Raw genomic sequence first — 22764 nt, forward strand, 5'->3', positions numbered from 1 at the left:
GTCGTCCTCGTCTGGGGTGGGAAGACGCCATAAAGAAAGATTTAAACGAAATGGGTACTTCTTGGGAGGGTGTAAAAAGGGAGGCTTTGAATATATTGGGATGGAGGAGGAGCGTGAGCGGCTGTGTTTGCCTCGGCTTGGTGCTACGGTGAGTTTTTAGTAGTAGTAGTAGTAGTATTCGTGGTTATAGAGCCTTGCGGGTTGGTGTTTGTTACTGCATGCTTTGGGTTTTGTTGCATTTCGTTGCATGTGTTTGGTTTTATCAGAGCCTGTCAAAGTAAGAAACATCGTTTTTTAATTTTTATTTTCTGGAAAAAAGGTTCATACAAATCTGGTAGGAAAATCTAGTCACGTCAAGGCAAGGAAAGTAGGTATAGACATATTGAAGAAGAGTTCATTTTAATTATAGTAAGAATGATATCCTTAAAGCAAACAACATCCGACTTCGCTTAGATAAATCAAGTCATTTCGTCATTTAATCAAGCAAAAAATTAAGCCTTTCACATTGTTAGATTGTCTTCTTTATACACGCATTCGCCTCCTATGAACGTTGCAAGTACGTTGAGTTCATCATCTAGTATCACAAAATCAGCATCACAACCAAAGTTCAAAGCGCCTTTCTTGTCTTGAATGCCAAGAGCCTGAGCTGGGTGCAACGTCACTGTTTCTAAGGCTTCTTCTATAGTACAGTCTAGAAAACAAATGATTCATTAATATTCTAATTTTTTATGCTAATTTGTTTAATTTGTCAATATGGCATTAAATTAATATTAATGTGCTATTTATCTTATTTTACTTTTGGTACTTGTGCATAATACGGGCCCACTGCTATATACTGTATCAAGGAAATGAGAGACGAAACACCCCAAACGGGTATTTCAATAGAGAAATGGAATGTAAAGCGTGGTTTTCATTGCGTTTACGACATTTAAACTGTTGTTTTTTGGGGTTTAGGGGTGGGGTACCTAGGATAGGTTAGGTTACTTACTTAATATACGCTATAATTTACCCCCCCCCCCCTAATGTGCAAATATATAGCCAGAATTTGTTTCTAAACTATAATATATTCATCCTATTTTATTACATTTTATTAACATTAACCAAACTTGACTTCTTTTGTGGGCCCGTATAATGCACAAGTACCTTATTTTTTTTATTTCTAAAGCGGTAAAACGAATTATAAAGGCCATAAATTTACACAGTATCTTTATAAATCTACTTAGAAGTTAAGACAATGGCGTGTATTTTCAGAAGCCAGGCTGGTATTCAATTTTTTTAAAGTTTTTGATACTTGAGCGTCATCATACTTGACATAGATATTCCTAGAAATAAAGATTCGTGCAGAAAATGTCTAAAAGACAGCTTGGTTCCAGGGGCGCCAATTGGGGATTGAGGGAATTACCCCTAGATTTTTTGCCCTCTTTCTACAGTTTTAACAATACCTTTCTCAATATTTTCATTGAAAAACACCTTTTTGTATTTTCATTGAAAATATCGACAAAAGAACAAAATTGCCCCCAATAAATTTTGAAAAATTCATTTTGTCCCTCCACTTTAATTTTTATGAAATAAGCCGATATAAAAAAAAATCCTGAACATTATTTTCACCAGCTGCTTGGTGCATTAAAATCTAAACCAGTAATGTGTTCTTTTGATTTTTTTCGTTGTTATTTTTTATGGATTTGTTCCATTTGGTCTTCCAAGAGAGGATGTGAAAACTAATCTCAATATTTGAATTGTATATATATATATATATATATATATATATATATATATATATATATATATATATATATATATATATATATATATATATATATATATATATATATATATATATATATATATATATATATATATATATATATATATATATATATATATATATATATATATATATATATATATATATATATATATATATATATATATATATATATATATATATATATATATATATATATATATATATATATATATATATATATATATATATATATATATATATATATATATATATATATATCTGTCTAAGAATCAGCTGAGCAGCCCGATCAGACTGACTCGGTGTCTTCACTCGGGTTCCACATTAAGTCCAGGTTTGTTTAACACCCGCACATCTGCGGGTGTTAAACAAACCCCCTAATATACTTTAGCATAATTTTTTATGATGAAAATTCTTCTATCCAGTGGCGTTAATTCACGAAATGTAGGAGGAATATATTTTTTAAAGTATAGGGGGTGGTAATTTTTTTTCAATAATTTCAATGGAAACACTAAAAAGGCATTTTTCAATCAAAGTACCCCCAGGAAGGTACATTTCAAAATCTAGGGGGCAATGTCCCCCTACACACGCACAATTAATACCACTCTCCATATTTTATGCAGATGAGGTGGTAATATTCAATTGCAATCTGACCTCGTTGCAAGACGACCTCGACCAGTTGGTGTAGTGTAAGGCTACAAAAATATTGGCTTAAGAGTAAATCCACTGGATACAGAATTCATAGATTTCAGACCCGCGGAAGCTAATAATTCTTCTTTCCTTTTCCCTTTCTTTTTGTTTACTCCGCTTTTTTCGTTTTGTAAGAGCGGGCGAAAATGAATTGTTGTTTTTATTATTCTTATAAATAAATGGAAATGACTTCAATGGAATAACGGATATAATGGAATGGGTTCAAAATTAAAAGCTTTATCCGTTGCCATGGAATTCCGTGCTTTCGAACATCATTTCTTTGTTTTGTGCAATGATTTGGGCTTTGTCCGATCCCAAAAATCGTTGAATTTGCGATGCCATGACTTGTTTTTTCGTTGTTTTTCTTGTTTATTTTACTTTTTTTTGTGTCTGCTTAGACAGACTTCTTGTCCACTTAGTCCTGTTTATTTTTATTTATTTGTTTTTTTAGAGACCAGGTGGTAATCTTTTTCACAAAATTTGTAGAAATTTTGGGGTCAAAACGGGAAATTATGTATTCCACTTAATCAGTTCAAACAATCAGATTTAATTTTCATTGTCCTTAGTACTTAAAAAATTGTGGAAATAAAATAAATATTAAACAACGGAATGGAGGAAATATATTTATATATTTATATATATATATATATATATATATATATATATATATATATATATATATATATATATATATATATTGTATATTTATATATAATAAAAAAAAGTTTTCATTTGATGTCCTTTTTACTTTAAACGTGACTTACGACTCCTTCTCTTTGATATATATTACACACACGCAGGGCCCTATCTCGGGGGGATGGAAGGTTACCTAGTTTGAACCACTCCTGAAATTGTGTCCGACTCGCACAAACGTACTAAATATATATTTAGGCAAATTTTGTTACATTTAGTAAATATTGTTTGGCAACCCCCTCAAACAAAATACTCCCCTCCCCCCGAACACTCTCACGAATACGTTGATTCTCCTATCAAAGGCTTTTTTGTTGATGCTGACGCTTTTTTATATAAGGAACGTTATTAGGACAAGGGGCTACTCTCTCCTCTTTAAAAGGGGGAACATTACAACAGATGCAAAAACATGAGAAAATTTCTAAATGGAGTAAGTATGGCATTCTTTATTTAAAGATAATTTTGTTTCATTGAAATTTTCATTTCTATGAAAAACTTTATATTTGTATTGTTTTTATTTTTGATGAGTGACGAAGATTTGGTTCGTTATTATTGTTTTTTTTTTGTCTTCTACATTGTTATCTAATTCATTTATATCATTTTTTTAATTTGGTTATTTTTAATTCATTTTTTTTCATTTTTTTCTTAGTATATAGGCTATATTTTAATTTTTCCGCAACCATTTTAGCTACCGATTTATTGAAGAGGTAAGTAGTTATGTGTAGGCTACTTTTGCTTGATTGCAAACCCTCATAGGGTGTTCCTCCAGTACGAAAGTGTTGTCTTTTATTTATTTATTTGTGAACCTTTAAAGTTAAAACCTGAACTTAAACATGAATAGTTCCTCCTAAAAGAATTCTTGCATCACCAAGGAGGAAATTCTTGCTGAAAGGGGAAACGGTCTTCAAAGCTGTATTCAACGCTGAACTACAGGTTTTCACTTCATATTTTTGTTTCAGTATCATGTCTCTAGACTAGCTGCTTGTCTCTAGACTAACGTCCTTCCAGTGCATCAAATTTGAAATAACAAACAACCAACATAATCAGTTGCTCTTAAAACAGGTATAACCCAATGTTACTCCTGATAGTAACAATGTCGTATGGCGTCTAAATCCAACCCCGAGGATGTTCCTTTACGGATACGTCCTGTCCGTCCAAACATATAATTAATTCTCCATCCAAATCTACTATTATTTCATTTAAACCTTCTAATTTTCAGCTATTATTTGAAAATTGGCCTGGCTTTCGACGGTATGTCAATACCCTTTTTTCTTCACCTGGTGGTCCAGACTGCTGCCAGTTGGCAAATATTTTCACTGACCGACAAGTCAATTAATAGATTTACATTTGTAATAAATTAAGTCCTACTCAGAATAAAAAGGGGTGACTTAGCCTCGATTCAACTTCTTTTTTTTGGTAGTTCTGTTGTAAATGTGTATAGTTGAGAAACAGTTAAGAATTTTAGGTAGCCTAATAATCTAAACCTAACGGCCAGACAGTCAGTGGAATATTTCTACTTCCCCTATATTCAATGGTTTTCGAATGCAAGGTGCAATGGTTTGTCTCTTTACACTTGACCATTTTAGGCCCCGGTGAAACAGTTTGTAAAAAGCTTTTCCTTCCATTAATTTATTTCTTTGGGTTCAATAGTTATGGTAGCTTGATTTTCTTCTTAAGTGCCAGCCAAGGGTAAATATAAAGATAAAAGCTGGGACTGGGGAGCTCCGACGGTTAGTTGCAAAAATTGACAGGGTTTCAGACTAGTGTAAATATTCCAGGGGAAAAGGATAGAAAAGGTTGTTTTGCCGAAAAACGTCGTCATAACTCAGAGCTATCTTTCAGTGTCCAGTGTCACCCTGTCAAGAGTCAGTGCGCTGCAACCAAACACTTCCCTGATGTTGCATTAATTCGTGTCTTGCATCAACAATCATGTGAAAAAAAAAATCTGGACAAGATTAAATTGGCTATTGCAACGATTATGAGCTAACGTCTACTGCACGATTCGAAAGACCCAATGACACTGAACATTTATAGTGCAGAAATGTATCACACGCTTAAAACAGCAAAGACAATGGCATTGTGCAGTCGCAACACCAGTTTCGGGGTGCAGAAAGGGGGATGGAGCAGGTGTTCACCAATAAAACAAGCAAAAAAACTAGCTAAAACATGGCAGAAAATCTGGAAAGATTCTGAAAAGCCCAGGTCTGGTGTAGTATTTTAGTTGTTTTGGAGTATTGATATCAATCCCTTAATCTCGCTGAAAACCTCACGTACCAAGATACGGGGAAGGTTTCAGGACAAGCTTATAAAAAACTGAGGGCTATGTGAAAAATTCTTTAAAAATCCCAATCCAGTGCAAAGACGAGCTCTGCCGACATTCCAGAAGACATAAGGTTGAAACACTAATCTTCATTCTTTGGCTCCAAAAACCCTAATCCAGCGCAAGACTCTGATACTCCTCTAGCCAACAAGATAGACGCTTTGCTGAAAGTGAGAACCTTTCTTGTAGTTTTGAAAAACAGCAATGCTTAATACTCTGCGCAAAATTAAACGCAGTAAAGATCCCGGGCTTGAGAGCATTTGTCCTGACCACCTCAGAGACGGTTTGGACTTTCTCTTTGTGTATGTTTTGCTGCTATTGCAGATGTGCGTAGACAGGGTAGCGCTGTCGGCTTCGTGTCTAACTTCTCAAAAGAGGAATGATCCTGAATTAGTATAGAGGTTATAGACCAATAGCTGTTTCGAGCAATACTCTAAGGCTACTTTTTCTCCTAGAGATCGTAGCAAAACGCAGGCCTGATTATCGCCTGTTTCATTTCTGTCGTTATGTCCGCAAGAAATTCGTTCAAACACTGCTGAAAAAACCTATCAGAAAACCAAATAGATTGGGTTTGTCTTTTTTTATACGCAGTTTGGGCATTCCAGCGTTCTTTGTGCTGTCATCGGTTTTCCCAAAACTTCTCGAGCATAATGTGAACGTGTTCATAGTAGCACTTTCATCTTCTTTGTGTTCAACCAGCGATTTGAGACTCTCTGTCTAAGAATCAGCTGAGCAGCCCGATCAGACTGACTCGGTGTCTTCACTCGGGTTCCACATTAAGTCCAAGTTTGTTTAACACCCGCACATCTGCGGGTGCTAAACAAACACCCTAATATACTTTAGCATAAATTTGTATGATGAAAATTCTTCTATCCAGTGGCGTTAATTTACGAAATGTAGGAGGAATATATTTTTTAAAGTATAGGGGGTGGTAATTTTTTTTCAATAATTTCAATGGAAACACTAAAAAGGCATTTTTCAATCAAAGTACCCCCAGGAAGGTACATTTCAAAATCTAGGGGGCAATGTCCCCCTACACACGCACAATTAATACCACTCTCCATATTTTATGCAGATGATGTGGTAATATTCAATTGCAATCTGACCTCGTTGCAAGACAACCTCGACCAGTTGGTGTAGTGTAAGGCTACAAAAATATTGGCTTAAGAGTAAATCCACTGGATACAGAATTCATAGACTTCAGACCCGCGGAAGCTAATAATTCATCTTTCCTTTTCCCTTTCTTTTTGTTTACTCCGCTTTTTTCGTTTTGTAAGAGCGGGCGAAAATGAATTGTTGTTTTTATCATTCTTATAAATAAATGGAAATGACTTCAATGGAATAACGGATATAATGGAATGGTTCAAAATTAAAAGCTTTATCCGTTGCCATGGAATTCCGTGCTTTCGAACATCATTTCTTTGTTTTGTGCAATGATTTGGGCTTTGTCCAATCCCAAAAATCGTGGAATTTGCGATCCCATGACTTGTTTTTTCGTTGTTTTTCTTGTTTATTTTACTTTTTTTGTGTCTGATTAGACAGACTTCTTGTCCACTTAGTCCTGTTTATTTTTATTTATTTGTTTTTTTAGAGACCAGGTGGTAATCTTTTTCACAAAATTTGTAGAAATTTTGGGGTCAAAACGGGAAATTCATGGCCTGAGTGGGTCAGGGTGTCCACTTGCTTTTGTCCCTATCACAATAATTGACCGTCCTTTTTATGTTATTGTTGAAGATTTTTCCAGTAAATGATAAAAATTTTGGGCTTGTAATTACGTCTTTATCTTCCCGAAAGAATTTGTTAAAAAATAAGTGTTTTTCCAGTCTTAATTTGCGATAGAATAAAAGCTAAGTCACCGCTTCTAATTTTAAACTACAGATGTGATAAATAAAAAATAAGAATATCCTAGCAAATAAAAGTTGATGTCTGTATAAGAAATTATAATAAAAAAATTCTTACCAACTAAATCTTTGAAAATCCTTAAACATTTATCTAAATTTGCAATGGAGCCACAGAGTGTGTCAGTCCCAAGAACAGTGGCCTTGCCATTTTTCACTTCCATCTTCTGGTCACCAAGTGAGTGCACACCATCAGCTAACCCTAAGGCAGCATTTGCATCTGTGACTAAAATTGCCCCTGTGGAAGAATATTTTATAGTTTATATACGAAACAAACTAGAACTACTTCAGATAAAGAAATTGCCCATAAATTAGAAAGAGCTAATTTGGTGACTAACAAAAACTGGCTATAATTTTCGTTTCTGGTGAGAAATTGGTCACCCCAGTCTAAGCCATCAGCAATCGCTAAGGCAGAATTTGTATGTGTCACCAAAATTATCCTTCTTGAAGAATATTTTGTGGTTTAACTACTAATAAAAACTGGAATTGCTGCATCTAAAGAATTTGCTCATAAATTAAAAAGAGATAGTTTGGCGACCAACAAAAAACTGGCTATAATTTTCATATTTGGAGAGAAATTTATCCCCGGTCCAAAAAAAAAAAAATCACCATCAGTCAAACTAAAAAAAACATATATTTTGAATATTTTTTTTATTTACAACTGTTGTAGCAAAAATGAATGAGAAGAAAGTTTGAAAAAAAGACTTGACGTTCAAGATAAATATGACAAGGGTTTTAAATATGGTGATCACATTTTAAATGCGAAACAACAAAATTTACCGACAAAACCACTATGCTTTTTTGATGGATTGTAGTCTTGGATTAATATGCAAGAGTGCAGCTTCTCCTGAAACGAGTAGATTAAACTTTTCTTTAAAACAAAACCCGAATCAGTAAACATGCTATGCCTCTCTGGGTGAGCTACGAAACATGGGGATTCAGTGAAACAAAAATAAACAACATAACAATCATATCAAAAATTCGCTGTAAGATATACATTTCATTATAGAAGTGAACGACACAAAATTCAGAACATAAGTTTCAAAAGAGGATGAAACTCCCTTCTCACGTGCTTTTTAGACTTAAGAGACTCTGTACGTAAGTTTTTAAGGGAAGAACAGTATGGTTTTAGGAAGAGAAGAGGATGAGAAATCTTGACTATTAATTGAGAAGTGCCTGAATCATCAGACCCCCTTTAGTCCTCAGTTTTATAGATTATGAGCAAGCGTTTGAATCATCCTATAGATGATCCTTAGCGAAGGTCCTGTCCTGGTGTGATATATCTGTGTGAAATATATTAAAGGGGTTCCTGCTGTGCACGAGAATAAAATTGCTGCGGTTAAGGTAGGAAATGATGTTAGTAGCTGGTTTCGTATTGAATCAGGAGCTAAGAAGGGTTGCGTTCTAACCCCATCTATATGAATTATTTTGATGTACTTTGACCTAAGGAGCACAGCAACGGCTACGGGAGAGCACGGAATCAAATGGGAAAGTAGACATCTCTAAACTTAGATTATAACTGATGATTTGAGCATCCTAGATGAGAATATTAGCAAAATGAATGAATCTTTAAATGTTTTGAATATTTAGGGTGCAAGAATAGGTTTGATAATTAACGATAAGAAGACTAAGTCGCTAAAGCTGCGAATAAGTGAGGGTGAAGAAGTGATGTTGAGTAACGAGAAGATCGATCAAGTAGACAACTTCACGTACCTAGGTAGTATTATTAGCAAAGACGGTGGGTGTAGTGAAAATGTTAAAAGTAGAATAGCCAAGGTCCAGGGTGTTCTTTCACAGTTGAAAAAGATTTCGAAGAATAGGAAGATAAGTCTGAGAACCAAGATTAGAAACTGGAAGCTACAATGATGACAGCGGTTACGTATGGTACTAAAGTGTGCGCGCTCTGAAAGATGGAGTAAGGCTTGTTAGATGTCTGCGGATCGTTTTGGGTACCCGTCTGACTGACCACATTTCGAACAGTAAGCTGCACGAAAAATTCGATTCAGTCAAGCTTTCTAGGGCTACAATGGAAGAAAGGTTGAGATTGCTATCACATGTTCTGCAGATGAAGGATAACATATTTCAAAAGATCGCCCTTGTCGGCCGTCTATCTAGGTTCAAACGAAAAACGGGTTGTCCTCGAGTGGGGTGGGAGGATGTCGTAAGGAAAAATTTAATGGAAATTGAAACTTCTTGGAAAGGTGCGATGAGGGAGGCTTTGCATATATATTGGGATGGAGGAGGAGTGTGCTTAGCTGTGTTGGCCTTAGGTGGTTTGTTGCTGCAGTGAGTTGTTAGTAGTAGTAGTAGTAGCAGTCATCTGACTAAAAAGACTAAACTGATCACTTTAAAAGAGAGAAGGAATGATCTTTGTTTGAACTGCCCAATATGATATTTTCTATAATCCTGTTAGACCCTGGCATCCATGTATAGTTTCCCCTAAGATCTTTACTTATTTCTCAGATACAACCTGCAGAGAAAGCTGTAATAAAAGTTCAGCCACCTTTGTTACTGATCTCACAAATTATTCAACTCCCCACTGTTTATTTACGTCAATTTACACTTCGTTTAAACCATTCAATCGCTTTTTCACCATCTGTAGTGTCACGCGATGTTCAGCTCTTTAACACTCACATTTTCGTTTATTTTTAGTAGTTTGAGCTATTTAGTAGCGTCAAAAATAGCGACGAAGACCACACTGCCTTTCCATAACAAACAACAAAGGCACAAAGAACACTAGGGAAATCTTTTCGCAAGACAGTGGAGATAATTTTTTTTTCTTTTTTTTACAATTGCTCTTATCTGCTTTATTTATAATAATGGATGAATCTTTACGGAGATTAGATAGAATTTTTAGGTCATACAAATTATCTGGTTTTTTATTGGCAGGAGAATTAACCTTTTTTTGATTGTTGTAAAGGGTATCTATAAGACTAGCCCTAACTTCGTCTGGGTTGGAAATAGATGTATATAATTTGTGCGCAGAGGGTTCTAGAGAGGAATTTAAATCTGCCACAGGAACTTGTTTTGGAAGAAAAGAGAATTTTGGACCTTTTTCGAGAATTTGAATTTCCTTTGGTTCAAGCGTTCTAGAGGATTAACAACAGCCGGTCCAGGAGTGAATCTGGAGTGTAAGTAGGGCTATTCCTCGAAAATTTATATTGTAGGTTTTCCAATTTCTTAATAAGTCGTTCCCTTGATTAGCGGGAATCATGACTAAACAAATTTCTTTCCAATCTAGCAACCTGGCTAAAATCAACAGAGGACAAATTTTCAAAAAAAAATTTTCTAATGATTTTCTTTCAGAGGAAATAGTGTATCTTTTTTGTTTTTGTCTTTAATGATATGTGTTAAGGTTTTTAATTGTAGTGTGCGAGCAAATTGCTCTTCTTTCCAGGTATATTATCTCCACTGTCTTGCAAAAGGATTTCCCTAGTGTTCTTCGTGCTTTTGTTGTTTGTTAGTAGCGTCAATGGAGGAGGACATAGGGGCAGCACTTTGTTTTTACCCCTTCCCCTAGATTTTGAAAAAGTTCTATTTTGGGAGAGGTATTCCATTGCAAATTGGCTGTTTTGGTACTTTCATTAAAAAATTTAAAAAATCGACAAGTGTGCCCCCCTCTAAGTTTTTCAAAAAAAAATTGCACCCCCCCCCCCTAAGATTTCACTGAAGACCTGTTTTTCCTTTGAATTTCTGCCTAACTTTTTGGAAATTGAGTACGGGTTTTGGTGTTGTCACCGTGTTTTGACGAGGAAAACAAATTTGGTATTTTCTTCTGTGATAGATTTTTCAATGAATAAGCAGTCTTAGCACTAATATAAAAACAATACAAATTAAAGTGTTAACGTTAGGTGTATCAATTATTAATCAAAATGGAAAATGAGTAATCGTTGTAACATGTTGAAGTTGAGATCATATTCGAATAGCTGAATTTTAAATTATATGTATATCATCTGTCCATAGGGTATTTTGTAATACATTAACTTGATTGAAGTGTACAAAACTTTACAATCAATAACTGTTTCAATCCTTGAAGTTGTATCTGAAATGAAAAACGTGTCTCATTTTTTAGGGGAAAATTTGTAAGAAGATGTGTTCACCCTCAATAAAATTTAGCAATAAAAATTAAAATGCTAACCGAGGATTTACCCAATTTCCACCACCTGATTTACATCTCAAAGCGCCAGGTGGGCTCTGCAGTTCCCCCACTCTTGGCACACTTCCCGCAACCCTTGGCACAGTTAGGCCACGATTGGCACACTTTTACCACGCTTAGCATGCGCCAACTAGCGCATGTGCTTTCTGAAAGTCGACAACCTATCGATATCAATAGGATCAGTGGCAGCGGTAGGGGGGGGGGAGGTCAACCGTAGTTCATAGTTGACCTTTAGGCTATTTGTGATAGGGCTGATACTATCGATATCGAAATACTCGATAGGCTAAGTGTGATAAAGGTCAGTTCCGATTCCAAGTTAGGCATTGTATCTTCATAATTGAGAAAGGGTAGGGGTGAAATTCCGAAAAATTGTGTTTAAGATGCTTGGGAAGTAATAGTTCCGGCAGTAAAGCTTTAATAATCCCATATGTATATGAGGTACGAAATTGTGGGGGTATGAAATCGTCTTTTCTGTCTATCTGTCTCTCGGTCCGGTCGACACACAATAAATCGTGAAGCGGCTATTACAATTTGTTGAAATTTGGTATGTAGATTACTAACGACCAGGACCGAATCAAGATTGAAGATGGATAATGAACCTCCTTATTTTTTGAAGGAGGAAGGTTTACTTTAAACAAAAGTTTGCTTGCCATAGCTGAGAAGCAAAAGTTTCAGTGAAAAGGTTTTAATAATAATAATAATAATTTATTTTTAACCCACTTTTATACAAAACAAGCGGAGTAAAGTACACTAAAAAGGAAAAAAAAAATCAAATGCACAGAAACAAAGATCACTTTAACCTTAATCACTGACAAAAACACACGGATAATATCATGGTTTGGGCCTAGGGACACAAATGTATTTCTTGTCATATTATTACTAAGCAATTCAAACGATTGGATCATGTCCGTGGTACCCTGCTTCTTAATAATACGTGTATTGCGATATGAAGGGGGAATGTACAATAAAAATTTGCAATATCTAAAATAAGCGATACGAATCTGGCGCAAATCATTCTTATTCAATAACAAATACATTCCACTTAAAAACAAGACAGAATGGTCACAATATGCGGAATACATTTTAGCTAAAGCTCGGCGTGAGGCTTTTATGTGTGCTCTGGCTATTTCTGGCAACCGGTGTTGTTTTTTTTACGCGGTGAGGCTTTTTCTGGTGGAAACCAGCTGAATTCTTGAAAAAATACATTTGATAATTAGTTATGTAAATTCAAATCCGAAAAATAAATCGATTGGTTTCTTATAATACAGTTCAGGTCAAATGCCAAAATAGGCAAAATAGGCATAGAATCCTAATTTTTAAACGAGGGGGGAATTTTGAACGTCTTCGATCTGTATTTGATATTTGTACATCCAGGGTGGTTCAAAAAGCGAGGCAAGATGCCCCAGGTGCCATAGTGGGGGGAAGAGGTGCGGTGGCTGGGGCTTCTGGGAATGTTTTTATTTATTTTTGAGTCGAGAAGGGGGTGCCGTAATTAATTTCGCCCCGGGTACCACCAGCCCCAGGAACAGTCCTGCTTACTTCTTATCAGGAGTCTCCACTAGAATTCAGCCAATTCAGAAAGACATCAGCAGTAAAGTTATGCTTTGATGATGTTTACTCCTGGCCATGTTAGGATAATTTTTGAGATTACAAACGTGCGGAAACATGTGTTGACAGGAAACACGTCGTGAAAGTCTTTCTTGTAATTGGGTTTTAAATGCCGACAACGGGGTATTTGACTCTATTACTTTAGATTCTAAAACTCTAATGTCGCTAGGATTTCTTACCTTAACTAGCCTAATTTGAAGCATAAGATCCCGTCAAAGACCTCGTCTTTTTTTAGGACCGAATAGATAGATGCTTGTATTTTGTATTGCACTTCCAGTCTCTGGCCGAGTGGCACTGGCAGCTAGAGTAACCCCAAAGAAGAGGAAGGCCGAAAAATATTCTTAATTGCACTTATCAGCATGACCAGACACACATCCGCACGATAGTCCAACCCCAAGGGAAGATGTTGAAGTAGCAGCACACTTACAGACATGATTAGCTGCTCTTTTGGAATAAAATGGGTGCAATTGATGGAACAGTAGGAACTAAGGTAAAAAGTAAGGTAATAAAAATATGAGAGAATATGAAATTTGCAACTGAAACTCCATCGCAGTACCTTACCCTTTACCCCCAACCATAAGCTTCCCAATTCCTTTAAATTTTTCCTTATCACCTCTAGATTTCTTACCATCAGGATAAGCTCTATAAGCAATTCGCATCGCCGCTGATGACGTGTGATGCCCATCTGATATAAGACTATAGAATAATGGATACTCTTCTTTCACTACCAAGTCAGATGCTATCAGTCCTACAAGTCCTGGATCTCTGGCTAAAAAGGGCGGCATTGCATTATAAAGATGAGTCACTAAGGTTGCCCCAGCACGAACTCCACTTTCAGCTATCTGAAGACTTGCAGCTGAGTGTCCTGAAAAGTAATATTAGCCATTAATTTAGCTAAAGATGGCTACAAGAAAACTTGTCACTAAAGAAACTATAATTTCCTCTGGACTTGCTGAGCCGTCAAAAAAAAGAACAGAGCATACGGTAAATTGGGACAATTTATCTCAACTTCTACAAGTTTCACCAAAGAATCGTTTACGCGTCAGACACATTTTGAGGAGAGAGGGATTTGATCAGAAATTGTTAGTCGTTAAAACGCCAAAAAGTATACTTTTAAGCCATAGCTTGCAATCAATTTTTTAGCAAATAGGGTGAAAATCTTTAGATTCAGTTAGAGGGTGATTGTCTCCAACTACTCCCCCCTTCTTGTGTATAGTTTTATCACCGTATTTTGGATTAAGGTCACTTATATTTCCAACTCGAAGCTTATGCTGTTTAATTCTAAGTTTACGTTACAGGGTCTAGCTCCTTTTGATGTGTATTAATTTAAAATGACACAATATAAAGTTTTAAAAAGATTATCAAACCTTTGTAGAAGCATGCAACTGGTGCATATTTTTTATACTATGCACGGTCCAAATGTGTCAATTACTGTAACAATTCTATAGCAAATTCCACTTGTCCCACTTTTCTCGGAATATATAATGCCTCAATAGAGATTTTCAATTGAAATTAATAGTTAAAACAAACTTCTGCATTTTAAGAAGCCCTTTGAAGCAATTCATCAATATACAAAGTCAGAAAGTGGCGTATTCCACCAGAAGCTGAAGTAATATTTTGCAGATGGTTAAATTTGACAAAATATCATATCAGTGCAATAGCGCTGCCCAAGTAAAGAGTAATATGGGCAGGGGTGTCATTTAGGGGGCTGGCTGGGGCTATAGCCCCACCCTGATTTTAGGAGGAGCCCCAAATTAACTGTCACAATTTCTGTCAATTTGATTTGAACTGTAAAAAAAAAATTGTGTAAAAAAGTGTTCTCAATTAAAACAAATCCGTTTCTAATATAGCTGTCATTCACAACAATGTACAGTGGGCGTTATTCTCAAACATATTTGTTTATTATTCCTACTTCGTATATTGCAACACATATTTATTGACTTGTTACAACAGCCACGGTAACCAACTTTCATTGCAATCAAGTAATTGACCCAGGATCCGTAATAAAATAATACTTGATACTCCTTGACGAAAACTTATCCTTTGTACATTACCTCCGCGCTGCGAAGAAGAGGCTCTCCTGGAATCATGGCAGCATCAGGAAATTGAAAAACCTTGTCTCTTAACAAACCCTTTGGCTACTTATTAATAGAATCACTAAGCCTCATCTGTACTGCTTTTTGTAAGTTTTACAGTCAACATTCATTTCCAATGTGACAAGACGTCATTTAATCAACCCCCATAACCTGAAAATAATTATAAAAATGGAAGATTTTCTTTCCCGTGAATCACTTTATCATTTATCGTGCTCAGTTATCGTTTTCAAATTTTTCTCCGGATTACTTCCATCAGCATTCCACAGTCTATTCCAGTTGGTATTGGAACAGCATCCTAGGAACACGAGATCTGCCTCAAACCTTCTGGTGAGACGAACGGATCGGATTTTGCACCGGATGTGGCGTGCGCGAAAGTGTGGAACATGCTTCCACAAGAGCTGAGATGTAGGAACTCCCTTGGGTCTTTTAAAAATAATCTGAAAAAATATCTTATTCAATGTTCAATATACAGTTTATTAATAATTGAGATTTTTTTTTTTTTTTTTTTTTATTATTTTTATTATTTTTTTTTTTTTTTGTGTTTTTATTTTTTTTTTTTGTTTTTTTATTGATTTTTTTTTGTAAGGTTAAGGTAGCTGTGCTTTTGGGGAGGAAGGGGGAATCTCTTAGATAGTGATTTATATGGTTGAGGGATGTGGTTGTGTTGAGGAGTTAAGCGAGAGTCGTAAAGCGTGATTAGGAGGAATCGTTATTTTTTTAAGGGACTCAACGTGCGTTTTTTTGCATAGAGCTGTTTATTTATTTTTATTTATTTCTATTTGTTTTAATTAAACCCGATTGAATCTGAATCTGACTTGTCGGTTACGTGCTTCTGGAGTAGTGGTCCTCTCTACAAGGCCGTATCCAGTGGGGGGGGGGGGGTAGGCATTTTTAGCCCCCCCCCCCCCCCCGAAATGTTTGTATGACTCGTAAAAACGTAATGAATAAAACAAACAAATTATGTTCTTTTTAAGTTTGTTGTTGTGTAGCCCCTTCCCCGAAAAGAAATCCGTGTTTAAAATATCCTCCGAAAAAAAAGTCGTGGATACAGCCCTGCCCCTCTATATATACGTATTATGTACTCTATATTTCTTTGAGTCTGTTTGTGAATCTGTTCTGAATCATTTCTGAGTCGTGTGTGACTCAGGTGTTTTCTGTTCCTGGACTTTGTAAATAAAACACTATTTTTTACAAAGGCGGACTTTTTGCGCTCCTAGCAGCCATAGCCGTATTATTTATAATAGACACCAGACCATATGGGATTTTGCAAGTTCTTTATGCTTTTTATTCTTTGTCTCCAGTCAACACGTTAAATTTGAAATTTGGTTTCATTCAAAATGGTTATTTCATGAATTTTGTTTATGGAATTGTCTTGAAATTTAGCGTCTTGAATTTTGAACGGGACTCCGACCATTAATTACTTTTAGATTTCAGGAAAGATAAGAAAGACAATAAAAATATATTATATAAAAAGGTAATTCAAAAAATCATTACAAATCTTAAAGGACGGTACTTAATCTCACACACCGTAGATCATAACAAAATGAGAATATGAAAATGGACAGGATTTGTTAATAAGTGAGTTAAAAAGAAATTTTACCAACCAAACATTTTGATTTCACAAACGAAAGGCTTTATCAACAGGAGGGGAGTTTAGTTTGAATCAACTTATACAAATGGTGAAAAAATACAACAACTAAGAGTTATACCAGAAAACTCTGAGCAATGAAAGAAAAACTCAGACCTATCAATTGATGTTAATTCAAGAAAATCTATGATGGGGCGAGGGGAATTTATTGTTCCACATAAAGAAGGAGGTGAGAATTGGTTGTTTGTTAATTTTTCTGTGAAAATACCAAACCAGTGTCATTAGCGGCCACTTATAAGTAAGGTAAGCCTGTATTATAGAAATTGCACTACATGCAATTTACATTAACTGCCATGCTCATAGCCTCAACCTTGTGTTGAGTGATTCCATTCAGAACTTGAGATGAATGGCATCTTTCTTCTCCACTCTTCAAGAGATATACTGTTTTATTGTAAATAGCAATACACGCTACCAACTGTTTGTTAATGCTCAAAAACCCACCAGTATAACTGTTCTCCAGCTGGAAAAATCATCTACTACAGATGGGCATACTGAAATTGATTGGTGAGCAAAGTACTAAATAGATACAACTGTATTTGGCCGTTTTATCAATTACCAGAACATCTAGTGACGGGGAATTGGCAGCTCATGCCTTCGAACTTGCAACCAGACTTCATACATTTGAATTTATGTTTCTACTCCATCCAGCGGAAAAATTTTTGTGCCACAAACTTTTTCTAAGCAGCTGTGGGAGATAGACCTAGTTTTCTCTTGAGCTACTGGTCTTATTACAGGTACGCGAGATAAAAGTACAGACATGCAAACTGACGATGGTTTTGATAGAATCTTTCATAAAGCAAAAGAATCTTCTTGTGAGTGCAGTCTCAGTGCAAGACCTTTTGCAAAATTCTCAGAATTCTGATTATTTGTCTATAAGACCAAAGCATGCCCAGAAAGTAGCTTCCTGCTTATGTGATTTTGTAACAATGTGGACTTTGGGAAAAAGCAATCTTGCAGAAGTGGAAGAATCAACTAAAAATATTTTAAGAAGGGATCATTTTCTTGTGACAGAGAGATTGTGCTCCAAATTTGAAAGCCGCTCCATGAATGCTTTTCCACCGTTAGAGTCAATCTGTGCGTTAGATGTCGATTCGCCGCACTTCATCAATACTAGCCGACTAGCTAGTGTAGCAGCATATTAAGAACAATTTTCTATTGACACAACTCTGCTGGCCTTGCAAATGGATCTCGTGAGAAGATATATAGACTCATTAGCCAATAAGCCAAAAGATTTCTTTGAATTTCGCGATTGTCTCAAGGCATTATGCAAATCTTCATTACTCTGTCTATCACAATGGCTAGTAATGAGAGATTCTTTTCTACACTAGGTCTGATTAAAACCTATTTAAGATCAACAGAGACAGAAGGCTCAGTGATCTGATGTTGATATTTAGTGAAAAGGCTCTTGTGAAAATGTTGGATTTCAATGCTATGGTTGATATTTTTGGAAAAATGAGACCTTGACTGCTCCCAGTGTTGCAATAGAACTACAAATTACTTTCCAACTTGACTTCTCTCTGTATTCATTAAAAACTTAAATTGATTCTTACTATTATTAGTCAATTTTGGGAGAGACCTGTGCTAACCACTATGAAGAAATATTAGTCTTCAACAACTGTGAGCCAGACCGTTTAGGGGTCCGCAGAGGTTGCTTAGACCCCCCTTAGCTCAGAATCAATTGACGCCACTGAATATGGGCGAATGGAGTTCGTCCGGAATGATGCAGACCTTGTCTGCTGACCACGTGCCTCTGGATATGGGGTAATCCCCTAACTAAACACTCCGATCAGGGTGGCTGCAACCTCATGTTGCGGGTGGAGCCCCCCCCGGGAATATCAGTATCTAGGTTAAACCTAGCTCTAATCAGATTCCAGGCCTAGGGTCAGTTGGGCTAGCGACCCTCCACCTGAAAATCAAGTGCTACGCAAAGTGACTACATAGCCTCGGATCCGGACCTCCTTTTAAGATCTCGACCTACGCGTGTCAACGGACATGCTGACGACGTCAGAAAGACTGACAGACTGAACCTTCTAGACCAAAGGGGGCTTCGAATAGCCACCTGGAATGTTTTGACCCTGAATGCACATGCATCAAAGAACCTACTTTCTCAAGAACTTCGTAATAATAAAGTGGCAATTATAGGTCTCACAGAAACCCGTCTTTCTGGAAGTGGAGAAGAGCGAATAGGCGATAATTACTCGTTAGTCTGGTCTGGAGGGAGCATGAGAAGAAATGGTGTTGGTCTCGCGCTAAACGGCCTTGCAAAAAAGGCCTTACTCTTGCACGAAGCTGTATCGGGCAGAATAATGAAGGCCCACTTTGGGCACAAGCATGGCAGGATGACAATTTTTTTATGCTATGCCCCGACCAACGATTTTGACGACGTAACCAAGGAAGAGTTCTACTCTGCTCTGTCCAAATGTCTGTCAACAGTTTCCCCCCACGATGTCACTGCTCTTCTTGGTGACTTCAATGCTACAGTGCGAGATGATATGGGTGTTTGGCGTGGCACACTTGGACCTGTATCCCCCGACCCACTGAACTACAACGGCCTTCGCCTACTCGAACTGTGCCGATCCCATGAATTTGTGATCACAAACACCTACTTTCAAGGTAAGACTATCCACCAGTACACGTGGTATAGTAACGACGGTTGCACAAAGAAGATGATTGACTGCGTCATTATTTCTAAACGCTGGAGATCATCGCTGAAGAACTGCAGAACTTACAGATCAGCAGAGCTCGGAAATGCAGATCACAGGCTTGCATCTGCTGATGTCCAGCTTCGCCTCCATGCACAGCGATCGGAAAGAAAACCAGTAGCAGCGGATATTGGGAAACTAAAGGAGCCATATACTCGCCAGAAGTATAGTGTTGAGATATCAAATCGCTTTGAGCTCCTGGGCACACTCTACAACAGCGAAGACGCCTGGAAGTATTTTAAATCACAGAACAGCGAAGCAGCACAGCTGGTGCTGGGCAAGCGGAGTTTCCCGAAGAAATCGTGGCTAACTGACGAAACACTGCAGGTCATAGAGCAAAGGCGGAGGGCAAGACTTCTTGGGGACATGGCCACCTATCGGAGGCTCAATGGAGTGCGGAACAGACTTAGTCACCAAGACCAAACTCAGTTTGTTGCAAGGAAAGCCGATGAAATCAAACTAGCAGCAAAAACGAAAGACATGGGTAGCCTGTTCAAGCACCTCTGCGATCTCACAGAAAATAAAACACCAGCATTGGGACCCGTCCTATCCAGGTATGGGACACTTCTCTCTGATGAGGGTTCTTGTCTCGAGCGGTGGAAGGACGAATTCTGCTCACTCCTGAACAACACTAACCCGTCTATGGCTCCTATTGATAGTCCCAGCCAACCTGGCAGTCCAAGATCCGAAACAGATGCTCCTCCAGACGAGCCTTTCAGCCCCTCAGAAATTGGAAATGTAGTAAAAAGGCTCAAGAACAATAAATCTGTCGGTATCTGTGGCCTGAGTGCGGAGCTGCTAAAATATGCAGGTCCTGTTATGCTCCTGTTTCTCCACACCCTGTTCTCTACAATCTGGCAAACCGAGATAATTCCCGTAGATTGACGGAAGGGTGTCATTATCCCTTAATGGAAGAGGAAAGGTTCTAGAACCGACTGCTCGAATTACCGTGGAATAGCCCTACTGTCTGTCCCGGGAAAACTTTTCTCAATGGTCCTGCTAGATCGATGTCGAGATATCATTCGTAAAATCCGGTGACCGGAGCAAGCTGGTTTCATGTCGGACCGTTCAACCATCGAGCAGATTTTTACGATCCGACAAATCATAGAAATAACCATGGAGTTCCGAAAAAAAGATTTTTGTACCTTCGTTGACGTCCGTGCTGCGTTCGACTCAGTAGACCGAGAAGTTCTTTGTCGGATTCTAGAATCGACAGGCCTCCCTGAGAAATACTGCAGAATCTTCAAAGCTCTACACCATGGGACGGAGAGCTGTGTTCAAGTGAACGGCCGCCGCAGCCCGTTCTTCCAAATCACGACAGGAGTGCGTCAAGGATGTGCAGTTGCCCCAGAGCTCTTCAATGTCATCATAGACTACGTTATGACAAGGACTACTTCACGTCTCATCTTTGGACTCAAGTTTGGAGATCGTGTCATTACAGATGCTGATTTTACCGATGACTTGGCCATTCTGATGGACTCCATGGAGCAGATGCTGGAAGCGTTTCGAATCCTATGAGAAGAGGCTGCAAAAGTAGGACTGCAGATAAACTGGACTAAAACAAAAATTATGGCCATAGACCCATCCTCTCCTGCTGCAAATCCTTCAGTTAGCCTGGATAGTACCACTAGCATCGAAGTTGTCCAAAAGTTCACCTACCTGGGCTCCATAATTTCTTCAGATGGCTCGCTTCTTTCTAAACTACAAGCGAGAATATCCAAAGCGTCTTCTGCCATGGGCAGACTGAACCGTCACCTCTGGCGAAAACCAAACATCAGTCGCACAACGATGCTGCGGATTTTCAACGCCCTCGTCGGTTCTGTGATGCTCTATGGAGCTGAGACGTGGCAAGCTTTAGCCGCAACCCTCAAGGCAATTGATGTCTTTCAGTCGAAGAGCCTAAGGAGGATCGAAGGTCTACAATGGTTCGACTTTGTCAGCAATGAGAAGCTGCTGCAGCTCACCAAGCAGTCTCGGTTTTCGACCCAAGCAGCCGAGCGAACACTACGATAGTTCGGACACCTACTTCGAATGCCTCCACACATACCTGCGAAAACGATCCATGACTTTGACCCCGTCAAAGCCGGTTGGAAGCGACCTCGCGGCCGACCAAAGAAACGATGGTCTGACAGCTTTTCCGAGTTCCTGGCGATGGCAAATATCAGGCTGAGCGATGTGCAAACGCTTGCCATGGACCGAAGTGGATGGAGGAGGCAGACGTCACTCTCTACGCCGAGCAGCGCCCGGCAGGAGACATAAATAAGTAAGTAAGTAAGAATATGGGCACAATGTATTATCTATTTATTTTGTTTTATTTTTTGGCTTGTTTTTGACCACGGCACTTCGTATAAAAAGAGTTGTCGTAGAAACTTCGAAAAAGGCTCATTCAACTGGAAATTGAAAGATCTAGTGCTCGTTTTAACAGTCGAACATTTATAGTTTAAAGTAGTAGAGAGGCAACTAGCCCCACTCACGCCCATCATTTCCCCAAACACATCCAACCAAAATCTTGAGATGGCCATTTTGTTCAAAGTAGTTGAAAGGTCTGGAAATTATGCCTCTGAGGATGACAAACACTCCCCTCCCCCCACAGCCCTCAGGGCAAGGGTTCTGATTTACGTCCTGGGGATATATAAGGTTTTTATAGAAAGAACGGCCGTATTGACTTCAGAGGGGACCCATTGGATTAGTAATCAGAAGTTCTAGTGTCTTTTTTAAGAATCAAAGTGATCGGAGGGCAGTTACTGCCCCCCGCATACACACGTCATATTTTCCCGAAAAGAATTTGATAGAAATTTTGAGATATCCATTTTTTCAAAAAATAGTACACAAATCGCATAACAAAGCTTTCGGGGTTGACACAACCACTCAAGAGTCTGGGGGCAAGGGTTGTTAATTACGCTCCGGCGGCATATATAGTTTTTATGGATGGAGTGTTCGTGTGAACTTTAGAGGAGGCTTATTTGATTTGAAATGTGTAGTTTTTGTTCCCTATTACCATTCAAAAGTGATGTAGGGTAACTAGCCCCGCCCGCCTCCCTGACATATTCTTTTCCCCGAACGTATCCGATTGAAATTGTGAGACAGCCATTTTGTTCACAATAGTCCAAAGAGCATTTAACAATGTCTTTAGGGTGGAAAAAACACTCAGAGCCCAGGGACAAGGGCTTTAAATTATAACCCGGGGCATA

The 22764-nt window shown here is 37.8% G+C and overlaps 1 protein-coding gene across 1 annotated transcript in view; it reads right to left on the bottom strand.

Annotated features, from left to right (window-relative positions):
- Positions 1-293: 293 nt before the first annotated feature.
- Positions 294-22764, bottom strand: part of LOC148954924 (N-acetylglucosamine-6-phosphate deacetylase) — a 33587-nt gene continuing 11116 nt past the window's right edge. Inside the window, exons 4-6 of the mRNA XM_089107993.1 lie at positions 13756-13992; positions 7425-7601; positions 294-691 (exon numbers count right to left, since the gene is read on the bottom strand). Coding sequence (XP_088964119.1) covers positions 501-691; positions 7425-7601; positions 13756-13992 — 605 coding nt within the window. The 3' untranslated portion in view covers positions 294-500. The remainder of the gene's footprint in view (positions 692-7424; positions 7602-13755; positions 13993-22764) is intronic.

This window comes from Artemia sp. Qi Xiang Cuo, chromosome 2 (genome assembly GCF_049724085.1).
Source record: "Artemia sp. Qi Xiang Cuo chromosome 2, ASM4972408v1, whole genome shotgun sequence".
Taxonomy (NCBI): Eukaryota; Metazoa; Arthropoda; class Branchiopoda; order Anostraca; family Artemiidae; genus Artemia; species Artemia sp. Qi Xiang Cuo.